Source organism: Bufo bufo, chromosome 2 (assembly GCF_905171765.1).
Source record: "Bufo bufo chromosome 2, aBufBuf1.1, whole genome shotgun sequence".
In the NCBI taxonomy this organism is placed as follows: Eukaryota; Metazoa; Chordata; class Amphibia; order Anura; family Bufonidae; genus Bufo; species Bufo bufo.
This window is the reverse complement of record NC_053390.1, coordinates 297,600,449-297,625,546: the sequence shown is the minus strand read 5'-3', so window position 1 is coordinate 297,625,546 and position 25,098 is coordinate 297,600,449. Positions and strand designations below refer to the sequence as shown.

General features: G+C 40.4%; 1 protein-coding gene across 2 annotated transcripts in view; it reads left to right on the top strand.

Annotated features, from left to right (window-relative positions):
* RIPK3 (receptor interacting serine/threonine kinase 3) overlaps nt 1-13,738 on the top strand; it is a 62,965-nt gene extending 49,227 nt beyond the window's left edge. The window contains exons 13-15 of one of the 2 annotated variants that reach the window (XM_040416791.1): nt 6,022-6,062; nt 9,775-9,802; nt 12,817-13,738. In XM_040416791.1, the coding sequence (XP_040272725.1) occupies nt 6,022-6,062; nt 9,775-9,802; nt 12,817-13,193 (446 nt within the window). In that variant the 3' untranslated portion in view covers nt 13,194-13,738. The remainder of the gene's footprint in view (nt 1-6,021; nt 6,063-9,774; nt 9,803-12,816) is intronic. The other variant, XM_040416790.1, reaches the window with a different exon arrangement.
* The last annotated feature ends 11,360 nt before the right edge of the window (nt 13,739-25,098 follow it).

The following is a 25,098-nucleotide window of genomic DNA, read 5'->3' as shown; positions in this document are numbered from 1 at the left end:
TGACAGGCATCAGGGCCTGCCAGCTACGGAAGCCTAGGAGATCCAGCCTGTGGGCTGGATCTCCTAGGCAACTGTCAGCGTCTTACTGTGTAAGATGCTGACAGTTCAATTCAGTACAATATAGAATGTATTGTACTGAATTGAAACAGGGATCAAACCCTGAACAGGTAAAGTCCCACAGTGGGACAAATATAAAAAGTAAAAAAATGTGTGTTTTTTAACAAAAAAAAAATAAAAGTTTCAAGTAAGAAAAAAAAGCCCCCTCACCATAAAAATATGTTTTAAAAAAAAAAAAACATACATATTAGATAGCCACATCTGTAATGACCAGCTATATAAAATCATAATCTACCACCTCAGGTGAACACCATAAAAAAATAAAAACTGCAAAAAATGCAATTTTTTGTCACCTTTCATCACAAAAAGTGTAATTCCAAGTGATCAAAAAGACACATGTACCCCACAATAGTACCGATCAAACCATCATCTCTTCCTGCAAAAAATTAGCCCATACATAAGACAATCGACCAAAAGATAAAAAAAAAATATGCTTTCAGAAAATGGAGACACTAAAACATGATTCTTTTGTCTTCAAAAATTCTTTTATAGTGTAAAATTGAAATAAAATGTAAAAAAAAGTAGACATTAAGTATCACCACGTAAAAATATCACATGATCTACCCCCTCATGTGAACACCATAAAAAAAAAACCTGTGCAATAAATGCCATTTTTTGTCACCTTTCATCACAAAAAGTGTAATACCAAGCGATCTAAAAGTCATATGCAACCCAAAATGGTACCAATCAAACCATCATCTCTTCCTGCAAAAAAAATAAAAAATATGGTTTTCAGAAAATAGAGATGCTAAAAACATGATTTTTTTTTTCAAAAATGTTTTTATTGTGTAAAACTGAAATATATAAATAAAAGTAGACATATTAGATATTGTCACGTTCATAACAACCTGCTCTATAAAAATATCATGATTTAACCCCTAAGGTGAATTCCAGAAAAAAATAAAATAAAAACTCTGCCAAAAGAACCAATTTTTGGTCACTTTGCCACATAAAGTGTAATATTGAGTGATCAAAAAAATCATATGTACCCAAAAATGCTTCCTATAAAACTTTTTCCACAAAAAATGAGCCCCTACACAAGACAGAAAAATTAAAAAAATATATAGCTTTCAGAAAATGGTGACACAAAAAAACAAAAGATTTTTTTCCACAAATGCTTTTATTGTATAAAACTGAAATAAAAATAAATAAATAAACATATTAGGTATTGCTACTTCCGTAATGACCTGCTCTATAAAAATATCACATGATCTACCCCCTCAGTTGAACGCTGTTAAAAAAAAAAACTGTTCCAAAATAGCTATTTTTGTGGTCACCTTGCCCCAAAAAAGTGTCATAAAAATTGATCAAAAATTATATGTACCCAAAAATTGTACCAATAGAAATATCAACTCTTCCTGCAAAAAAGAGCCCCTGCACAAGAGGATTGGCAGAAAAATAAAAGAAATGTAGCTTTTAGAAAATGAAGACACAAAAACATTATTTTTGTTTTCAAAAATGCTTTATTATGTAAAACTGAAACAACAAAAATACACTTATTTGGTATTTTCGCGTCTGTATCAACCTGCTCTATAAAAGCAACACATGATCTATCCTGTCAAGAGAACTCCATAAAAAAACAAAAAATAAAAACTGTGCCACAACAGCTTGTTTTGGTTACCTTACCTCACAAAAAGCATAATATTGAGCAATCAAAAATCATATATACCCAAAAATAGTACCAATGAAACGGTCACCTCATCCCATAGTTTACAAAGTGGGGTCACTTTTTGGGAGTTTCCAATCTAGGGGTGCATAAGGGGGTCTTCAATGACATGTCAACTTAAAATTATCCCAGCGACATCTGCCCTCCAAAATTCATATGGCACTCCTTTCCCTCTGCGCCCTTCCGTGTGCCCATACAGCAGTTTACCACCACATGTAAACTAATGAATCAGGGTAATAAATATTGAGTTTTCGTTGGCTGTAAACCCTTGCTGTGTTATAGGGAAAAATAGACTAAAATGGAAAATATGTTCTTGTGGAACACCTAAAGGGTTAAAAAAGTTTGTAAAATTAGTTTTGAATAACTTGAAGGGTGTAGTTTCTAAAATGGGGTCATTTATGGGTGGTTTCTACTATGTAAGCCCCACAAAGTGATTTGCTTCTAAAATTCTAAAAGCCTTCTAACGTCCTAAAAAATAAAATGACATTTACAAAATGATGCCAACATGAAGTAGACATCTTGGAAATGTACAGTAGCAACTATTTTATTAGGTATCACAATCTGCTTTAAAAGCAGAGACATTAAAATTTAAAAAATTTAGAATTTTTCTAAATTTTCTGTAAATTTTGGAATTTTTTATAAATAAAGGTGAAACATATTGACTCCAATTTACCACCAACATGAAGTACAATATGTCACAAGAAAACAGTCTCAGAATTGCTTGTATAAGTAAATGCATCCCAGAGTTATTACCACATAAAGTGATACATGTAAAGTGAAGATTTGCAAAATGTGGCTTGGTCCTTATGGTGCTACTGGCTTGGTCTTGAAGGGGGTTAAAATCCCTTTAAGAGAGATAATGCAAAAATACAATGGAATAAATCATATTTTTTCTTTACTTTTTTGTTCCATTTGGGAAACATTAACAATAATTTTATCCTTTGTATTCAAAAGTCCAAGTAAAGGAGTTAAAGAAACTGTGTCATCAGAAAATGACCTATCGTTTAAATTAAGTTTTTATGTTAAACATATTTTTTAAGAATCTTAACAAAATCCTATAATCATGCAATTTTCACACTGGCCACTACCTGGTCTGTAAAGATCACTTTACTGCAGTTATCTGCTAATCATGACATGCGTGATTTACAATGACAAATATCAACCATATAACGTTTACACATGATCCACCATTTACAATCGGTGATATCACAACTTATCAGCTCTCTCCTGACCCATGCACAGGTCACAGAGCATGCCTAGAAAACTCTCCTATAGAAGGCAATGAGTCCCCACCTGACTATTTTGTCTATGGCCCATGGTTGCTGCTGTAAAGCATATGTCTAAATGGCTCAGGCAAGATGGTCGCCCTCATAATCATGTTAAGGAAATAGAATTAAAAAAATCTTAAATCGGACAATAAAAACAGAATTGAAAAAAAAGGATATGCGTCATTATCTGTTTATAACTGGCAGATACAAATTTTACTGACACATTCCCTTTAAATGACATGAGGAGGCTCCTGCTGGTAATGGCAGGACTCATTCCTGAGCTATCACTACATTATAATACTACAGCTGTTCATTGGGTATGACGCTTACTTACACTATCACATCTCTAGTTGGGAAGGGCTTAAAGGGGTTGTCCTATGAAAACGACCTTGTTCTTTTTGTATGACCTATTAAGGCATATGTTTAGCATATGCGTGTATCGACAGCGACAAATTGATACGCTGCAAATTTTCACAGTGGGTTCGCACAGGTATAAATTTGCAGTATCCATATAAAATGAATATGGCGCAGTGTAAACTGATTGGTTTCGTTCTACATTGCACAAAGCTGCATTGAATGCAATATATTTAAAATGAAGCCCTGTCATTAAATATAACTGGTGATGTCTTGTGAAACATCACAGCTTCAGCACCAGTTTTGCTGTTTTGGACTTAAAGGGGTATTCCCATCACAGACAGTGGGGGCATATATCGCTAGGATATGCCCCCATTGTCAGAAAGGAGCGTGGAGAGTTGTGGCTGGAGGACCCTGGGTTTCCCGGGGTCCGGCCACCACCAAGCGCTGCTCCCATACGAGTGAATGGGAGCGCACTGCACATGCGCGACCCCCGCTCCCAATCATTTCTATGGGGCCAACGGAAATAGCCGAGCCGGCGCTCAGCTATTTTCAGCGTCCCCATAGAAATTAATGGAGGACGGCTGCGCATGCGCAGTGCGCCCTCGACTACTTTCCGAGGTGGGACCCGCACATATCAGACAATGGGGCCATATCCTAGGGAAATGCCCCCATTGTATGTGATGGCAAAATCCCTTTAATTTTAAGTTCATTTTTACTCAGTGGTATAGAGCTCATAACCTGTTGCTACAGCAAACTGCCAATATGCTGCTTTTGACAGATCTGGTGTTATTATGTGACCTTCATTGAGTACTTTGAAGGCATGCTGATCAGTCAACAGAAGCTGCATACAATAAAATCAAGCCGTAAAGTAGGTAAAAACTTAAAAAATAGCGCTGAGAACATATTATTCTAGATTTTAATGCTAATATTAAAGGGGTTAGCTCACCACATACATTTTTTTATATAATTAAGAAGCAGCGAGAGGATCCAGGTACCTGGTAAATACCTACGAGGGGGCGCTGTGCTGGTCCTGTAAGACCGAGCCATCCCAAAGTATAACAGGGTAATCTAGGGCATTTACCCATAGTGCTACGACACGGTACTAATGCCCACATTGTGCCCCCTCACAGTACTTGTGCCCACATTGTGCCTCCTTTACAGCTGAAATGCCAACATTGTGGCCCCTCACAGTACTAATGCCCACATTGTGCCTCCTTTACAGCTGAAATGCCCACAGTGTGCCTCCTCACAGTAGTTATGCCCATCTTGTGGCCCCTTTACATTAGTTATGTCCATTTTGGTGCCCCTTCACATTAGTTATGCCCACCTTTGTGCCACTTCACAGTAGTTATGTTCTCCTTGTGGCCCCTCACTGTAATTATGCCCATCTTTGTGCTTGTCACAGTAGTTATGCCCATCTTTGTGCTTCCTCACAGTAGTTATGCCCACCTTTGTGCCCTCACAGTAGTTATGCCCATATTTCTGCCCCCTCACTGTAGTTATGCCCACTTTTGTGCCCCTTACTGTAGTTATGCCCACTTTTGTGTCCCCTTACTGTAGTTTTGTCCTCCTTGTTGCCCTCAGTGCCTTCTCCAGCTCCATGAAAAAAAAAAAAACTGAAATACTTACCTGCTTCCCTGACCTGACAACGCGCTTCCACACACAGCGCTGCTGGCTGGGGGAGCACCAGATATCAGCAGAACAGTGAATCCGGGAGCGGAGGGCCAGCCTCTGCACCTGGGGCCCTGTCTGCCCCCCTCCTCGCTACGCCACTGCCTTCTGCAATTCCTGGACTAAGGGGTGCAGGAATTTACGGAAGATACAGATGGCCAATCCGTCTCTAAGTATGAAGGATGCTTTTGTAATATTCCTTTCCACAACAACAAAGCCTTTCTGCCATAAACGAGCACAACACCTTGCTGTCTGAGTCCAGCGCACAGCCTTGTGAGTTCTAGACCTTCTCTGATTTCTGTGTGTGTTTTTCTGTCAGGAGTACTTTGGTAGTATGGCTGCTTTCTGGGCAGTTGTAGGGTCAGACATTAGGGTTCTCTGAACTAGGGCCTAGTTGTGCAGAAGATAGAACAGACAGATCTTTCAACCAGGCTGTTTCAGACTAGACTCCTTCAACACTAAGTCTAGTCTATATTCTGACAACTTAACATATTTGGCCAAGTTGTATGACATATGTTGTCCATTCAGTGCCATTAAGTGCATGTATATAACAAATCACAACATGTAACTCAAGAAACATTGCATTAAGTCAATCAATAGAAATTAACCCTTGCAGTAGTCCCCTGGAGTACTGCACTTGCATGGCAACTGGATGTCTACTTCATAAATGATGTTTCATCTAAGGAAGAGTGGCAAACTACAGGGGAACCCATGTGATTGGCAGTTGGGACAGTATGCCGTAGCAGGAAATGCTGCATAGTCAGATGACAAAGGGACAGAGCAGACATTGGACTCATTTTTAAAATGGTGTCTTCAGGGAAATTTGTGTCACTCCTAAGTATACAAACATTTAAACTTCTTTTCACATGACTGGATAACCCAAACGTAGACAGTCTCTGAATATATGAACACTTATGGAAAAATCTGTTTGCTTTATTGCAGGTCCTCCTCTAAATTGGAATCAACTGTTTCCACCTTATTATGTAAGTTACCAAAGCAATCCAAAAAAATAGGACTTTAAAGTTTCAGATCTGATCAATAACAGTCATGTGTTTTTGCTTGCAATGTGTAAGATTTGCTTTTACTAATACTACTGCCGGGCATTGTATTGTCTTATGGGGCCCAGACCTTCAAGCCCCTTCATTCATTTGACTATCTTTACTCAAATCTCATACTGATAGCTAAGTTAACAGTCACAGTTAAGCTGCAGTTACATGAGTCAATAATCGTCCAGATTATCGGGAACGACCGTTCTTGCGAACAGTCGTTCCACAAAATCTGCCATGTAATTGCGCCGCCGATCAACCAAAGAACGAGCGAAGCACAAGCACCACCGATCGAAGTTTCTGGGCAGCAGATCGTGTGGTCTAAACAGCGATCTGCTGCTCAGAAATCATTAATCTGTATGAGGACGAGAGATTGCACTAGTGATCCACAACAACTTTCCACAACAACAAAGAGCAGTCTCTTTCAATGAAGGAGCAGCCGACTGTCGGCAAAGAAAGCAATTATATAGGCTGTTTGAGCTAATTATCAATCTCAGAAAAGCCATCCAGTAGCCTAAATTAAAAGTTCATGTTATAGTCATCCCTTTCTCCAGCGCCAAATACCTACACTCCACCAACATTGTGACATGCACAGTGATGTGTAGGTGTACAGAACGTCACTGCTTCAGCCAATCACTCAGCGTTAGACCACAGAGGACAATGATTGGTTGCATTGGTCACGTGCTGTATACCGCAACGTCTCCACCGTCGTTTACAAACAAGCAGTGGCAGTAGAACCAGACGAGGGCCACAGAGAACAGCGCTGGAGAAAGGGGTCAGTATAACATGATTTATTTATTTTTTAGGCTACTGGAGGGCTTGTCCAAGATTGTTAATTATCTGATAATTATTATAAAGTGATATGCAGGTGGCTAATCCATCTCTTCGCCATAGTATTCACTGTTATATTTATATGTGTCACTTTTATGCAGGATTACATACATACAGTATAAGTCATTAGTACAATATAAATAATTTTTAGATAATTTTAGGATTAGGAATATTTTAGTATAAAATACATTGCAATTTATTTACTAGGACATGTACATCTGCCATTATAGACTGAAAGTGAAGGTACAGTTTGGTACCACTTCATATGTTTGAGAATTAAATGGTTGCCCAGCCAGATAAAAAAAAAAAAAGTCTTAGAATCCCTTTTTTTAAAGTAATACCTCACGATTCCCCCGTCACTGCCTACCAGATCCCCTGTTAGTCTCTGTACAGTACAAAAGCTCTGAATAATACTTGGTGGAATCTTCAACTGGTGATGATGATGGTCATGACCAGGATAACTCTATCACTCAAAATTTCCCTTATTATATGCTTTTTGGAAAGTAGGGAATTCACCCTGAAAAGAATGACACTATACCAGCATCTTAACCTGTTATATCCTGCTTTGCCCTTTTCCTCTCTATGCATTTCCTCCTTTAAGACTATAGGATTCCGCTTGGGATATAATCATTTTGCAGACAGAGCACAAACAGTGCTATTGAACACATGAGCAGTCCACCAACTAAATCCAATAGAACACACTATATGTAATATTAATGCAATAGAACTTTGGAGCACAGTTAAAGTGTTATTCTCATCTTAAAAACGGCATATTGCAAGGATAATGTCATGGGGCGCCAAAGGCGCACTCGGTCTCCCATCAGCTGCAGACCTGCTGCTTAGCTTCAGGAGCGAGGATCTGCGTTTGGCCTCGTTCCCAGGGCGGCTTTGCTAGCTGGGAGGCTCCCTGCTCCTAGGTCTGCCTTGAGCGCCGAGCTGATCACTCGGTGCTCGACTTGTGTGTCTGTCGGTCATGTGACGCTGGCCACGTCACATGACCCTCAGACCCCACTATAATACAGGCAGCCTGCTGGCCACAGGTTGCCTGTTAATTCTAGGTTCCTGGCTGTTTGTTGGACTACTGAATACTCACCTGATCCTGTTCCCTGACAATCCTTTGCCTGCTCCTCCTGTACTGCGCATCCCTCCTGGTATTGTGACCTCGGCTCCCACCTGACTACTCTTTGCGGACTCCTCTGGTACTTCTCTACTCTCCTGGTATTTGACCTCGGCTTCTCCTGACAATTCTTTGCTTAACCCTTTGTACTGCGTAGCTCTCTTGGTTCTGACCCGGTCCGTTCACGTTCCGTATTTTGTCTTGTCTGTCTTCCCCGCACATATCCTAAGTAAGGGACTGTCATTCAGTTGTCCCCTGTCATCAGGACTCGTGAGGCAAGTAGGCAGGGCCAGGGGTGAGGGTGGAGCGCAGTGGTCACTATCCTTCCCCCTGTTGTGTGTGGACGTGAGCGTTACAGATAAGCAATAATTTTTATTATCGGTGGGGGTCTAACCTCTGGGACAAACCACTGATTCAGAGCATTGTTTTTTCCCTACACAGTAGTGGCCTGGCCACTGTCCGAAACTGTAGTATAGTCCTATTCAAGTACTGCAAGGCTACATGCTGTCATATGGCCATTTTCAGAACCATTGCAGTCTATGGGGCTATTCACATAGGCGTTTTTACTAATGGCCAGTAAATAGCAGCCGTGTAAAAATAGGACATATCCTATTTTGGCCATTTTCCCGGCCAGTCAGACCTCATTGAAATCACTGGGACCATTTTCAATGGCTGCTTAGACCGTAGTGCACCCATCTAATGGCCGTTAAAAACTGGTACAATAGTGCAATATGGCCTTTTAGAGGTTAAAGAAAAATCACTCACCTCATCCACTTGCACATGCAGTGACAGTCACTCCTCTCTTGATTCTGATCAGTATACATTATGTCCCCCAAAAGTAATAATGTCCTCCATGGTGGCCCTAGCAGTAATAATGTCCCCCATAGTGGCCCCTAGTTGTAATATTGTCCCCCCATAGTGGCCCTTGGCTGTAATGTTTGTTTTTATCAAAAAATAAAAATCACTCACCTTATCCACTTGCACATGCAGGGACAGTTATTCCTCTCTTGATACTAAAGGACCTGCCAAAGGACCTGTGCTCAAGTGTGATGACGTCACCATGTGATCATGCTGGGAGCACGTGGTGACGTCATCACACTTGAACGCAGCTCCTTCGGCAGGTCCTTCAGAATCAAGTAAGGAGCGACTGTCCCTGCATGTGCAAATGGATGAGGCAAATTATTTCTATTTTCTGCTAAAAATAAACATTACATCTGAGGACCACTATGGGTGACATTATTACAACTAGGGGCCACTATGGGGGACATTATTACTGCTGGGGCCACCATGGGGGACATTATTACTTTTGGGGAACATAATGTATACTGCAGGGGTTGGGATTTAACAGCCATGAAAAAAGGATGCAAAATGGTCATTAAAAACAGACAGAAATGGATGCACAAATGGTTGAAAAATGGCCATGAAAAATTTTTAACGTTTTTTTTTCTTCACTGTCGTGTGCAAGCAGCCTAAATCTGTAAGAAAAAAAAATGTTGTTAGATTTGTTGTGTAGACTGGAACAGAATAAGCAAGGTCTTCAGCAGAGGTCTCAGTCATGGGGTTGGCAGGGGACTGCAACTGCCCAATGGTGAGATATCCTACCAATATGCCATCACCTTGAGAGTGCCCCTTTAAGTATACAGTAATAGTCAATGTGTGCAAATAGCATAAGGTATTAACCCTTTTTGTTCTTGTTTTCAGAATTTTGTTCAACCTGCTACATCTAACCGTAAGTATATTTACCAAACTATACCCGGACCTAAAATAGACCTTATAATAATAAAATAATAATTTTATATTTATACAGTGCCAAAACGGTATATTAAATTCAAAATGATCAAAAAATAAGACAAAAGGAAAGAGCCCAATGCCCATGAGGGGGGGGGGGGGGGCAGCTACTGTATTTTGTTACCAAGGGGAATATAACTAAAGCTACATGAATTATTCACCCTGTCAGTATCTGAACTAACACATATGCTGCACCAAGAATAAAGATATTTCCAAAGTCAGTTTGTGTGTGGGACATGGGCTATAGTCTTGTGAGATAGATCTCTTTTCAAAGAAATTTATTTGTTAGGAGCCTAATAGGCTGTGAGTTCCACAGTATGAGTGCAGCATGAGAGAAGTCAGGCGAGAAGATGTCCTAAGGTAGGATGAAAGTCATAAGTCATTAGCTACGTGAAGAGCATGGCTTGGTTTGTAGATGGAGATGAGAACAAAGATGCATGATGGTGCAGCATTGCTTGAGTTTTTAATTTACTTATACAGAAAACAGTGTAATGAGCGACAGAGAGCACAGTTGTTAGTATAACCGCTAAACAGTCTGGCTGCTGTGTTCATAATGGTTTTAAGTTTTAAAAAGCCCTAAGCAGATGTCTCCAAATCACATTGTAAATATTTTTGATCATTCAACAACCCCTCTTGCCATTTTCAATCAAATTTGACAAAGTTTTGAGGTTAAACATAAGGTCCATTGAGAAGTTCATGCTTCTGAATTTACAATGTACCAATGTAGAGATGAGTGAATTTCTGGAAATTCTTTTCACATCGACAAATAAAAAAAAATAATTATATTCCGATTCTACCCCAATCAAATATGCGCCAATTGCTCTTAAAATTGGTATATAACAGTCTCTGGTTTCCTAGGACTCATATGTTTATAAAAAGATTCAGAGAATAAATATTAGTTCTAGAAGCTGAAAGACCAAGTCATAATACTTCACTGGAAATGAAATGTGCAAGCCAATTCTCTTTTCAAAACGACAATAGAACTGGCTGGGTATCTCAAAAGAAAAATTGCTCTAGTTAACTGAGTGCCCTTTGAGGTACTTAGAGATGTTCTTTCTCATTAGGGAGACCAACAAGTATGCATGAGGAGTATTGTAGTCCAGCCAACACTGCTCTGCCTTTCTGGGAAACATATATGCAAATCGTAGTAGCTTATGCAGTGTCCAGTTTTGGGGTGGCCCCAACGCTGTGCTGGGTCCCACAGACACGGTTGAGGTGTCACCACGTGCACCCCAATGGGAATTAAGTCCAAAGAGTGAGGGTCTGCAGTAAACCATTGTGCTTCTTTACTGGAGGAACTCAAGTGCAAAACAATACAGGCGATGCATAGGGCTGGCTTCTCCAGTCTCCTCCCTGGCAGAAGAAGGGTTTCATCCCGAGAAAAGGCCTGAGCTAGCTGTCCCTCTCTCTCAGAAGGTTGGTACACTGGCCAAAGGCTGGAGGCCCAGGGTCTGTGGTTCAGTAGTCTGGCTGGCTTCTTGGTCACAGGGCTGGTGACCCATGGTCTGTATGTAGCTCAGCATCCCTATCTCAGCGTCTTCTTCTGGTCACCCATACAGACTGGCATGACTCTTCTTCTATCCACTGATCCCTAATTGCAGAATACTAGGTGCTTTGACTGCTTTCCTTATATAAAGTTCCTAGCTGAACAAGAACCTTCTATTGGGAGAGGTGGAGTGGAGACACAAACAGTTACAATGTTACAATTCTGGTGTCTCATAGACTTGCATTAGACCTCTAATAATACTTAATGGCAAAGACATAGCAATTTTTCCAGACAAAAACAAGCCTTCAGACATAATAACATCTACACCTGACATTTAAAAGGTCAGTCTGGTTTTGTTGGTAAACAAGTCAGACTTTTTCCTTCTAAAACATGCTCTTCTTCAACTCTTATGGTAACTATGGAAAAGTACCAGTTTCTCTTTATTAACTAGAAAGTCCCAAAAGTCACTCAGTGTTCATTAACCCTTTCCACAGTGCAGTGCAAATGAACAGGATATACAGTATATCACAACATACATATACAGTAAAATGCAGTTACACAGTATTAAGCAGTATAAGTCAGTGCAAGTTAATCCTTTAAAGTGAAATAAAGTAAGTTCATGACTTTGCGTAGGGGAAACAGGCAAATGTCCAGACTGCTCCAAGTCACTACACTTACATTTGCTGACTTCGTATAGTCTTAGTGTTCTTTTCTTTTTGGAAGGAAAGCTAATTTGTATACCTTTTGGGTTTGTGGGAAAGATATTCAAAGTGTAATACTGAGATACCCAGTACTCTTGTCCTTTTGGTAGGAGAACTGGCTTGCACAACTCAGTCAGAGAAGTGTAATCCTGAGACACTCAGTATTCTTGTCCTATTAGAAAAATAATTAACTTGCTTGTCTCATCTCAGTGGATTATTATGTGTTCTCTCTTTCTCTGTGCAATTCACCCAACATGAATCACAAGAAATTCTGGTTTGTTAGAATCTGAATTTTTGTGGGAAATTTGACCAAATTCAGAATCGGTAGAACTGATTTGCTCATCACTAAACCAAGGTATTCAGATGAAATCCAACCCTGGTTGTGCACATCCCCTTTGCTACTGAATGTCAAGAGTTGATGTATATCTCCCCTCTTAATAGGAATTGTGTTGTTCGCAAGCAAGTAGTTGGCAAATTTGTACAAAGATAATGTAAAGAGTATTTAGAGGAAAACAAATACCAGGCCCTTCTATCCTTAGTGACTAAACTTGACACCATAATGGGGAATGGGGGGTCCATTGTAATCCTTTTCACAGCCCCCCCCCCCCTCTATTCTATGCACACCAGTGCACTTCAGTATTCTATAACCCACCCATTAGCAGCATCGATGTGCTTGAGGACAGCAATTCCATTACCTTTCCACATATATAATAAGAAAACCCTCTGTGCTTTTGTATTGTGAACACAATGACTCATTTCTCATTTCAGCAACTACAATAAATATTTCCGGTTGTACGAATTTTCAAATTGGAGATAATGCCATCATGAATGTGAAAGACCCACGATATTCTAGTCCACTTCGAAACATGAGCTACAGGCAACCAGTCTCCACCATGAGAAATCACTATCTTGCAACGATGAGACCAGAAACAAGACAGACTACTCAAGGAGATTACAACACGTCGGCAAGAGAAGCATTTCCAGATCAGCCTTTCAACCAGGAGACTCTAGTTAAGAGTGATCAAGAATCCCACATCCGTCCAATACAAACCTCACCTGAAGGACATTTCAGTAAAGCACGCAACCCACAACAAGTAGCTCAAGGCAGCATGTCCACCACAGAAAAGCCCACAACAGAACAATGACTTTTTTCATGGTTTTGTGACTTTGGGGGGAGAGGGTTTGTTTTTTTACCTTTTAGGGTACCTGTACATGTTGCAGAATACTAGTGGTTTTTGTGCATGGATTCCTGTGTGGAAAAAAGCACCATATAGTACAGTACCGGTAAAGTATATTAGATTAAACAAATCAGAATGCAGGTATCTAAATCCACAGCATTTCAATTATGTTTGCAGTTTTAGTTGTGGATTTCACCCTTTTCAAATGATTGTGAGATCTACAAAATTGTGTTTTTTGGCACAGTTTGAGTGCAGAAACACACAGAAATTTGCATGGAAATTTGTGTGGATCTTCTGCATATTCACCTGCACCCATGTGCATATTCACCTGCACCCTTAGGGTGCTATCACAAGTAGGGATGAGCCAATCGACTTCGGATTAAAACATATGAAGTCGATTCGCATAAAACTTTGTTTTAATACTATACGGAGCTAGCGCTCCGTACAGTATTAGGGCTTGTTCACACGGCCATAGTGCACCCGTGGCCGTATTGAGGGACACATATGGCGGTTCCACAATACACGCGTCACCAGCCGTGTGCATTCCGCATCACGGATGCAGACCCATTCGATTCGCATAAAACTTTGTTTCAATCGTGTAATAACTTCATAAATTGATTTCTACTGTAAAAAAAACATTTCCCGAACACTGGTTCGGTTCCAATATACCACTTGGAACCGAACCTGAGTTTGGGAGATGTTTGTTTACAGTAGAAATCAATTTATTAAGTTTTTACGCAATTGAAACAAAGTTTTATGCAAATCGACTTCAGATGTTCCATCCAAAGTAGATTCGCTCATCCCTAATCACAAGTGTGGCCGAACCATAGCTACCACTAATTGCCTGGCCACACTTTTGCTGTGCATCTAGAAAACAAGGCAGGGACAGGTGTGGCTCAGCAATTAGGCCTGCACATGAGTGCTGGTAAATGCACATAACAGCCGCACGAATTTCCGTATGGATTTATGTGCATTTCAGCACCATATCCACACAAAAATCTGCAATTACTATCAGCAAATATTGGTGCGGATTTGATGCATGTTGTTGCAGATCTCCCTCTTTATTGGAAAAAGGTGAAATCTGCAGTTAAAACCGCCGACCTTATTGACATGCTGAGGATTTTGAAATCTGCATGGCAAGTCAGTTTCCGCACAGAAAAAATCTGCAAAGTGTACTTGAGATTTGTGTAATCCCATACACTTTGCTGGTACCGTAATACTCAGCGTTCTTTCTGCACATGAATCCATGCTGAAAAAACGCACCTTTTCTGCAAGGTGTACCTGAAAACGGCTACGGGGCTGTCTTGCAGAAATTCTGCACAAAAACAAATGTGTTACTTGCGGTTTTTAGTGTGGATTTGATGAAGATTTTCCACAGATCTAACCCTTGCATTGAAAGGGATGAAATTGGCTTCTAAAATCGGACAAAGAAATGACATGCTGCGGACTTCAAAATCTGCACAGCATGTCAATTTCCACATGGAAAAAACTAAGTGTACATGAGATTTATCGAATCGTATTTGTTTTGTTGGTACTGTATTACACTGTGTATTTTTCTGCACAAGAATCTGCACATAAAAAAACGTTGCGTAATCGGCACCGTGTTCCGATAACCCAAGGGTACAGCCACATGGTCAGGTTTGTGCATGCAGTTTTAGAAGTCAAAATCAGGAGTGGATCATAAAAGAGAAAGTATAAAAGACAGATACAGTCAGAAAACTGACTGTGTGGTCGTACCATAAGGCCTCATGCACACAAACGTATTTTCATTCCATGTCTGTCCCGTTCTTCTTGGGGAGCATATACGGAACCATTCATGTCAATGGGTCCGCAAACAAAAACGTAAGGTACTCTGTGTGCATTCCGTTTCCATATTTCCGTTCCACAAAAAAATAGTAATGTCCTATTATTGTCCGCATTACGGACAAGGATACTGTTCTATTATGGGCCAGCTGTTCTGTTCCGCAAAATACGGTATGCACACGGATGTAATCCGTATTTTTTGCGGATCCGTTTTTGCAGACCGCAAAATACATACAGTCGTGTGCATGAGGCCTAAGGCTGGGTTTCCACGTTCAGGTTTTTTTATGCAGTTTTTAAAGCCAAAACCAGAAGCGTGTTCAAAACGAGGAGAGGACTCACTCCATACCCATACCTCTACTCCATTTAGGATCCACTACTGGCTTTGGGTTCAAAAACTGCATAAAAAAACAGCCAGAGGCCAATTTCATGCAGTCAGTATTCGGTCAGTATTTTGTATGAGCATTTGTAAGCAAAAACCAGGACCTGTGGGAAAAAGTATAATTGAAAGATTTGTGCCTTCTCTGTGTTTTGGACCCACTCCTAATTTTGGCTTACTAAGAATGATGAAATATACTGATCAAATGCAGACTGTATGAAAGTGGCCTAACGTAAGGTTTAGTTTTAGGGGCTGATGTATCAAGTTTCTACGCCAGCTTTCTGGCATACAAAAGTCTCACAGTTTGACACAAGTGCCAAATTGCACCTCATTCGTTTTTTAAAGATGAACCAAATTTAGCAAACATGAGTAACAGGACCTTTTGCAATCGCATACTTAAAGGGGTTGTCAAAATTATTGTTTTGATCCTTGTATGTTTCCAACTAAGCAAATGTAAGAGATTTTCAAATTCACTTACTTCATCTACAGTGTTCCTGTTCTCCTGGTTAGCTGAGGGTCACATGACCTGTGATGTCATCTTCTTTCCCTGGAGGGAGCTGGTCTGCCTCTGTGCACAGAACCTCACTGTGAAGGCTGTGCTGGTTGGAGCAAAAAGCCACACCCCTTTACTGCCCTCTGCTGGCTGAGCTGGCTGTCCTGGGTCTCCCCTCCCACTGGATTCTTTAACTACTTCACATCCGGGCCATTTCCCCCTTCCTGACAGTGCCATTTTTTGCAAATCTGACATGTGTTGTTTTATGTGGTAATAACTTTAAAACCCTTTTACTTATTCAGGCTGTTCTGAGATTGTTTTCTCGTCACATATTGTACTTCTTGACAGTGGTAAAATTGAGTAAAAAAATGAAATTTTTTATTATAAAAAAAATACAAAATTTACCCCAAATTTTGAAAAATTTGCTAATTTCTAAATTTCAATTTCTCTACTTTTATAACAGATAGTGTGGGGATTTGCTCTGGTAGACAGGCTTGCGGACGCAGTATAGAGGCAACGACAACGTCTTTAACTTAAACAGTTCAGTGTTTTATTCACACATAAGGAAAGTGACAAAAGTCAGTTTCAAGAAAAAAACTGTCACCTTGAGTCTGGTGTTCGTTCACTCCCGGCAGCAACACATAAGTCCTTGGGTGAAACAGAAATACACATGCTTTCATCCAAACAAGATAGCAGGCCTTAATCCCGGCCCAAACTCTCAGGCCCCAACACAGAGACTGGCAAAGCTCCATTGTCAGATGGAGGATAATCCACACCAGCTGAGACTGCTGGCTGGGTTTTATATCCCTAACCAAAACCCTGCCTGGAACGTAGGGAACAGCCACCCACCCTGCACTTTGGCTGCTCCCGGTAAGAGCCGGCCCGGATCGGCTTTACAGCCACACTAAATAACCAATAGTGTCAGTCAGCACTAGCTGCTGCTGACACTTAAAATTACCAGCTCTTACCTCACCGAGGCCAGGAACCTCGGTGACACATATCTTCCGTCAATTACGGCCCCTTGCGCTTTCCTACAATAGTAATACCTCCAAAAATAGTTATTACTTTACATTCCCCATATGGGTCACGGCGGACGTGCACTCAGACTCACAGATAACCCACCAACCAGGCTCTGGGCGAGAGACAGGGGAAGGGTCACCTCCTAGCTAATCCCTGACCTCTTTCCCTGCACTGCTCAACCCACATGCAGATCTTAATGGTAGGTCTGATGTGTCCCCGTGCCTGGGCTGAATCAACCCTAAATTCCCTGAGATAGTGAAGAGGGGAAATAGGAGCAGCCTGCTCGCACAGAACCTAGATGGGAGAGATGACACAAAACAACCAAACTAGAAATCACACTTATCTTTCTGAGCTGGAACAGACAACCTTCCTTCCTAGCTTCCAAGACCACAATGATACCTATAATCCGCTCAGAGCACTGGACTGGAGTGCCATTTAAACTAATGACCCCACCCAGTGCACCTGATGAGAGGCGGATCCAGCACGGCTCCAAAACAAATACTAAACTCGTGCTGCTATCCTGGCCGACCTCCGTACATCGTCAGAGCGATGCATGACAATATGTCTACTTCATGTTTGGATCATTTTGTGAATGTAATTTTATTTTTTGGGGACGTCAGAAGGCTTAGAAGTTTAGAAGTACATCTTAAAACTTTTCAGAAAATTTCCAAAACCCACTTTTTAAGGACCAATTCAGGACTGAAGTCACTTTGTGAGGCTTACATAATAGAAACCACCCAAAAATGACCTCATTTTAGAAACTACATGCCTCAAGGTATTCAAAACTTATTTTACAAACGTTTTTAACCCTATATGTGTTCCACAAGAATTAATGGGAAATGGAGATGAAATTTTACTTTTCTGGCAGGTTTTCCATTTTAATCATTTTTTCCGCTAATAAAGCAAGGGTTAACAGCCAAACAAAACTCTATATTTATTGCCCTGATTCTGTAGTTTACAGAAACACCCCATATGTGGTCGTAAACTGCCGTATGGCCACATGGCAGGCCGCAGAAGGAAAGGAACGCCATGTGATTTTTGGAAGGCAGATTTTGCTGGACTGTTTTTTTTTTTTTTTACACCATGTCCCATTTGAAGCCCCCCATGCATCCCTAGAGTAGAAACTCCAAAAAAGTTACCTATTTTGGAAAATACACCCCTCGAGGTATTCAAAACTGATTTAGCAAAATTTGGTAACCCTTTAGGTGTTCCACAAGAGTTAATAGAATATGGAGATAAAATTTCAGAATTTCAATTTTTCGGCCAATTTTCCATTTTAATAATTTTTTTCCAGTAACAAAGCAAGGGTTAACAGCCAAACAAAACTCAATATTTATTGCCCTGATTCTGTAGTTTACAGAAACACCCCAAATGTGGTCATAAACTGCTGTACGGGCACACGGCAGGGCGCAGAAGGAAAGGAGCGCCATGTGGTTTTTGGAAGGCAGATTTTGCTGGACTGGTTTTTTGACACCATGTCCCATTTGAAGACCCCCTGATGCACCCCTAGAGTAGAAACTCCAAAAAAGTGACCCCATTTTGGAAACTACGGGATAAGGTTGCAGTTTTGTTGGTACTATTTTAGGGTACATATGATTTTTGGTTGCTCTATATTACACTTTTTGTGAGGCAAGGTAACAAAAAATGGCACCGTTTTTATTTTTTGTTATTTACAATGTTCATCTGACAGTTTATATTATGTGCTATTTTTATAGAGCAGGTTGTTACGGATGCAACAATACCAAATAATTTTTTTTAGTGTCTCCACATTCTGAAAGCCATATATTTTTTTTTTGTTTTTTGGGCAATTGTCTTAGGTAGGGTCTCATTTTCTTCGGTATGAGAAGATGGTTTGATTGGTACTATTTTAGGATGCACATGACTTTTTGATCGATGTAAGGTGACAAAAATGGCTTTTTTGACACACTTTTTAAAAAATGATTTACGGTTTTCACCTGAGGGATTAGGTAATGCGATATTTTTATACAGCAGGTTCTTACGGACGAGGCGATACCTAATATCTATGCTTTTTTTATTATTATTTACGTTTTACACAATAATATTTTTGAAACAAAAAAAAATCATTTTAGTGTCTCCATAGTCTGAGAGCCATAGTTTTTTTTTATTTTCTGGGCGATTGTCTTAGGTAGGGTATAATTTTTGCGGGATGAGATGACGGTTTGATTGGTACTATTTTGGGGTGCATATGACTTTTTGATCACTTGCTATTACACTTTTTGTGATGTAAGGTGACAAAAAATGGCTTTTTTAACACCGTTTTTATTTTTTACGGTGTTCACCTGAGAGGTTAGGTCATGTGATATTTTTATAGAGCAGGTACTTACAGATGTGGCGATACCTAATATGTTTACTTTTTTATTTACTTAAAATTTTGGGTGATTGTCTTAGGTAGGGGCTCATTTTTTGCGGGATGAGGTGACTGTTAGATTGGTACTATTTTGGGGGGCATACGCCTTTTTGATCGGTGGGTGTTGCACTTTTAGTGATGTAAGGTGACAAAAAAAGTGTTTTTTAGCACAGTTTTTATTTAATTTTTTTGATGGTGTTCACCTTAAGGGTTAGGTCATGTGATATTTTTATACATCTGGTCGTTACATACATAGCAATACCTAATATGTATACTTTCTTTTATTTAAGTTTTACATAATATTTTTGAAGTGTCTCCATAGTCTGAGAGTCTTTTATATTTTTTGGTAGGTAGAGTCTTAGGTAGAGTATCATTTTTTGCGGAATGAGATGACGGTTAGATTGATCGCTTGCTATTACACTTTTTGTGATGTAAAGTGACAGAAAATTGCTTTTTTTACACCATTTTTGTTTGATTTTTTTTGCGGTGTTCATCTGAGGGGTTATGTCATGTGGTATTTTTATAGAGAAGGTTCTTACAGACGCGGCGATACCTAATATGTCAACTTTTATTTATTTATTTCACTTTAACACAATAATAGCATTTTTGAAACAAAAAATTATGTTTTTAATGTCTCCATGTTCTGAGAGCTATATATTTTTTTATTTTTTTTGAGTGATTTTCTTATGTTGGGGCTCATTTTTTGCAGAATGAGGTGACTGCTCTATGGGTACTATTTTGTGGGCGCTTAAAATTATTAATTTATTCTGATAATGTTAAAAATGTTGTGGCTACCCGCTAACAATACAATTCAGGCTAGGTGCAGTGGGGTAGTGGACTGTTGGTATGATATTCAGCCACTAACTCCACTAGTACCAATAATACTTCTGTGTGCAGTACTGGATATAATCTCCACCAGAATAACTGCTCTCAGAATAGATACACTTTATGTTTGTGGTGTGTATCTTGAGTAAATAGGTCAAACAGAGCTAATGACAGCACTCACAAAGTGAGGGAGTGATTGCTTGGATGTGCGTTTGTAGCTAGCAATCATGCCCCTAACAGCTGTCACGCTCTGAGACCTAGTATAAGGCTCTATAGTGCATAGTCCCTGCCTAATGCAGCGTCCAATCAACGCGTTTCTATCATCAGGAGCAGAGTGACTTGGCTCCCATTGCGTCTCGCCTATGTGTTTCTACGGAATGGCACACGTGCGGCCTTCCATGAGTTTGTGTCACAGTTAAACAACAATGATCTTGGTCTGTTCTTTACCAGTGACATTCATGACACCCATTTGACATTCCTGGATTTGTCAATCACTATTGACAAATCGAGAAAGATTGTTACTTACTAATATGTACCGCAAACCTACGGCCACCAACAACCTACTCAGATAGGAAGGCGCTCATCCAAATAGGCTCAAACGTGGTATACCTAAAAGCCAATATTTACGAGCTAGGCGTAATTGCACACGCCTCAGTGAATAATTGAAATTACCTCTTGCTCCCTGAAAACCGTGACTCTAATGACGACACAATCCGGATCATAGGGACCTATGATGTGGCACACTGGGAAATTCGTGACCTACTAAATGAACATTGGGGACTGTTGAAATCAGACCCAATAGTAGGTCACCTAGTGGGAGACCATCCCCTGGTAACATACAGAAGGGGAAGCAATCTGAGAGACAAGCTGGTACATAGCCTATACAATCCCTCCCATGGTTGAGTAACAAACCTATGGGCACCTTTAAGTGCGGTAACTGTATAGCTTGTAAAGCGATCAAGAAAGGCAATGTGGTCAGATGTACTGTTACAGGACGCACATATAACATCAGATCCTTCATAAATTGTAGGACAGTTGGTGTTGTGTATGTTGCCACATGTATTTGCCTTAAACAATATGTGGGCAAAATTAAAAGAGAGTTTTGGAGGCGTATAGGGGAACACCTTTCCAATATTAGCAAACAGGATGACACACCAATTGCGCAACATGTCATGGAATGTCATTCGGGAGTGAACAACTGCATCACATTTCAAGGCATCGAACATGTGAGGGGTTCCCCCAGAGGGGGTGATGAGGACAACCTACTGTTGCGCAAGGAAGCGCAGTGAACCTTCACATTACAGACACTCAGACCAAGCGGCTTGAATGACTTTATTTCATATACCAGCTTCATCTAAGCTTAGATATTAAATATGCTGCTCCTTAGTGGCAGCTAGATACAATATATGAACCATGCTGTTTTTATGCCAAAATAATCTGCTGCATATATGCTCCAACATTTTTAGCCTGATGTTATCAACAATACCTATGTGCTGTATATATCGCAAATAGAACATTACATATAGTGTCATTACTAATCGTTTCCCTGTTAGGGAGACTGATTTCCATCTTTCATTGATATACAGGGCCGTCTTTAACGCGGGGCAAAAGGGGCAGCTGCCCCGGGCCCAGTTGCTCCTGGGGGGCCCAATGCAACTGCCTCTTGAGCCCCGCTGGCCACTGGAGGACCTTTCATGGGTCCATACTTTATTAACTAAGTAGCAGTACATGTAGGGCATACATGGGGGATGTCCCTGCACTTACTATTATTTCTGGGCGCCGCTCCGTTGCGCCGCTGTGGCCCCCAATACATTCTCCTGTGCTGTATGCTAAGTAACAGCATTGGAACACCAGGGAGGAGACATCAGCTTTCTCTGTGGGCGTTCCTTTTCCCTGGCTGTAGCGCTGTCCAATCGCAGCGCAGAACGTCACATCCAGGGAGAAAAAAAACTCACCTTCGCCCAGGGAGAAAATCTGATGTCTCCTCCGTGGTGTTCCGATGCTGTTACTTAGCATACAGCGTGGGAGCATGTAACGAGGCCACAGCGGTGCAACGGAGTGGTGCCTAGAAATAATAGTAAGTGCAGGGACATCCCCCATGTATGCCCTACGTGTGCTGCTACTTAGTTAATAAAGTACGGACCCATGAATTCGGCAGCGGCACTTGTGTTCTCCCTCTTGCCCAGGGTCCAATCGATATTAAAGACGGCCCTGTTGATATACCTTTGTTTAGATCCCTTTCCTTACTGTAGCCCATAATCCACAGATAGGATCTATATTTCTGTTTACTAAGCAGCTATTATAGCCAATCAACTATTACCCACGTCAGCGCTATGCACAATATGAAGGACGGCATGAGGGGAGGTTTTATTCTGCCTCGTCCAATCTCTGCTGCCTGTAGCTCCGCCTAGTGGGAGTGGCCCCATCTATGTAAAGAGCGCTCTCGGCGGCCGTCATAGAGCCGGAGGCTGTGCGATTACCTGGCTGTACGAGTGGCTCCTCCAGCGTGCAGCATTATTCCCTGTTTCTCTCATATGCAGTCACTCTAAAACACATAGGCGACACGCAATGGGAGCCAAGTCACTCTGCTCCTGATGATAGACTGCCCCTACTGGTCAGCATAGAAAGACGTCGAGTGGACGCTGCATTAGGCAGGGACTATGCACTATATGGGTTATTTGTTCAGTCGTAGGAGTAGGAGATTATATTCAGTACTGCACACAGAAGTATTATTGGTACTAGTGGAGTTAGTGGCTGAATATCATACCAACAGTCCACTACCCCACTGCACCTAGCCTGAATTGTATTGTTGGCGGGTAGCCACAACATTTTTAACATTATCAGAATAAATTATTAATTTTAAGCGTTCTTGTCAGGCAGTAAACAGTATTTCCATTATGAGTTCGCAAACACATTGCTAATATAGAGTTATTCCTACTATTTTGTGGGACATACGCCTTTTTGATCACTTGGTGTTGCACTTTTTGTGATGTAAGGTGATAAAAATGGCTTTTTTGACACAGTTTTTATTTTTTATGGTGTTTATCGGACAGGGTGGATCATGTGACATATTTATAGAGCCACAAGAGAAAATATGAGATCTGCACACCCTAGATGGTGGGTGCTCGTAGAGGACAGGCGTCAATTGATTCACAGGAGAAATCCACGGCACACCATATGCATTTCATCAATTAGTGGTTTTTAATTCATAGTAGTTTATACATCATTTTTTGTTCCATCCAGAGCAATTATTCGAGCAATATAATTAGTTAAGCAGTACAACCCCCACTGCTTAACTAATTATATTGCTCGAATAATTGCTCTGGATTGAACAAAAAATGATGTATAAACTACTATGAATTAAAAACCACTAATTGATGAAATGCATATGGTGTGCCGTGGATTTCTCCTGTGATATTTATAGAGCCGGCCATCACGGACACGGCAATACCAAATATGTCTATTTTATTTATTTTTTCCTATTTTTAATATTTTTTTTATTACTTAATTGGGGGATTTTTTTTTTTACATGTGAAACTTTTTTTTATTTTTATAAAACACTTTATTTTATTTTATTTTTAATTTTACACTTTGTGTCCCCCATAAGGTCATACAAGACTTCTGGGGGACATCTGACTTAATTATTTTTAATTTTATTTTTTTCACTTTCATAGTAGCCCCAGTTACAGGGGAAATACACCCCCAGAGAGGCTGTACAGCACTATACTGTGCTGTACAGCCTCAGTGCAGGGCTGATCGAGGTCTGTGAAAGACCCGACAGCTCCTGCACTCTCCCGACCCCGGCGGTCACATGACCACTGGGCCGGAACAGGAAGCGCATAGCACTCGGTGAGCGCTGTGTATGCAGCGATCTAGAAGGCAGGGACACCTGGGAACTGACCCTGCCTTCTCTCTGGGTTGCCCTGCTATCACTGTTAGCGGGCCCCCCGCTCTGCAGCTGCACGATTGGCGTCCAGCTGCGATCTCTGAATGGACGTTCCAGAACGTCCATTCAGAGTTAAACATCCACCCATAGGACGTTTATATCCAATGGGCAGATGTGAGGTGGTTAAGCAGAGTTTTATTGTGTCATTTATAAAAACAAATATAACAAGTTAAAATTAAAAGGAATATCTCAGGTATTTGAAGGGACAATACCATAAAAAGAAATTGTGGCATATATTTACAGCCTATATGTGAATATTCTGTGTAAATGTATATTTTTTTGGGATATTTTTCTTAAGTCACTAGATGTATTCTACTTCCTGTCCTGGCTATTTAACTTCCTCCTTTGTTTGGACTGTTAGCAATTCAAACAGTCAACCTTTTCAGCCGGACCATTCACTCCAGCCAGAGAGGGAAGGGGGGGGGGGAGTGACTCTTTATCTAGGTCTACCAAGAGAAAAATACCATTACACTAACAAATAATCTTCCCCTCACTGCAGCAGTAAACTGACAATAGGTTATGTTTTTGACTGACTGCTACAGAAGGAAAATATTTTGTATGTAATTTTGAATGGTAAAAAAAGTTTGGTATGATTATTGAGTTTATAAAAAAAATCCCCTTTCTGACACGTGTCCTTTCAAGTATATAGAAGAGAGGTACAGTGTTCTCTGTAGTAATTTTTTTTTTTTGCTTTTATAAACTTCCCTTGAATCATCCATAGAGGAGTTATACACTTTTTTTTAGGCTGGGTTCACAAGTGACTGAATAGCTGTGAATTTGCGACAACTGATTTTTATGCAGCAAATCTGCAGTATTGTACGGTACTAGCAAAGTGAATGTGGGTTGTTTTTCATTGTTGTTTGTTACTTTTTGGTCTAATTTTGAGTGTTTTTGGCAGTCTTTATTTTTTATTCAAAATTACTCTTTGTTTTTTCGTCCTTTTTTCCTGGTTTGACAGTTTTTTATTTTAGGCCGATTTTGGGGATGTGGTTAAAGGTCCCTTTACATGGGACGATGTACCAGCAGATTTTCAGTGGAGGA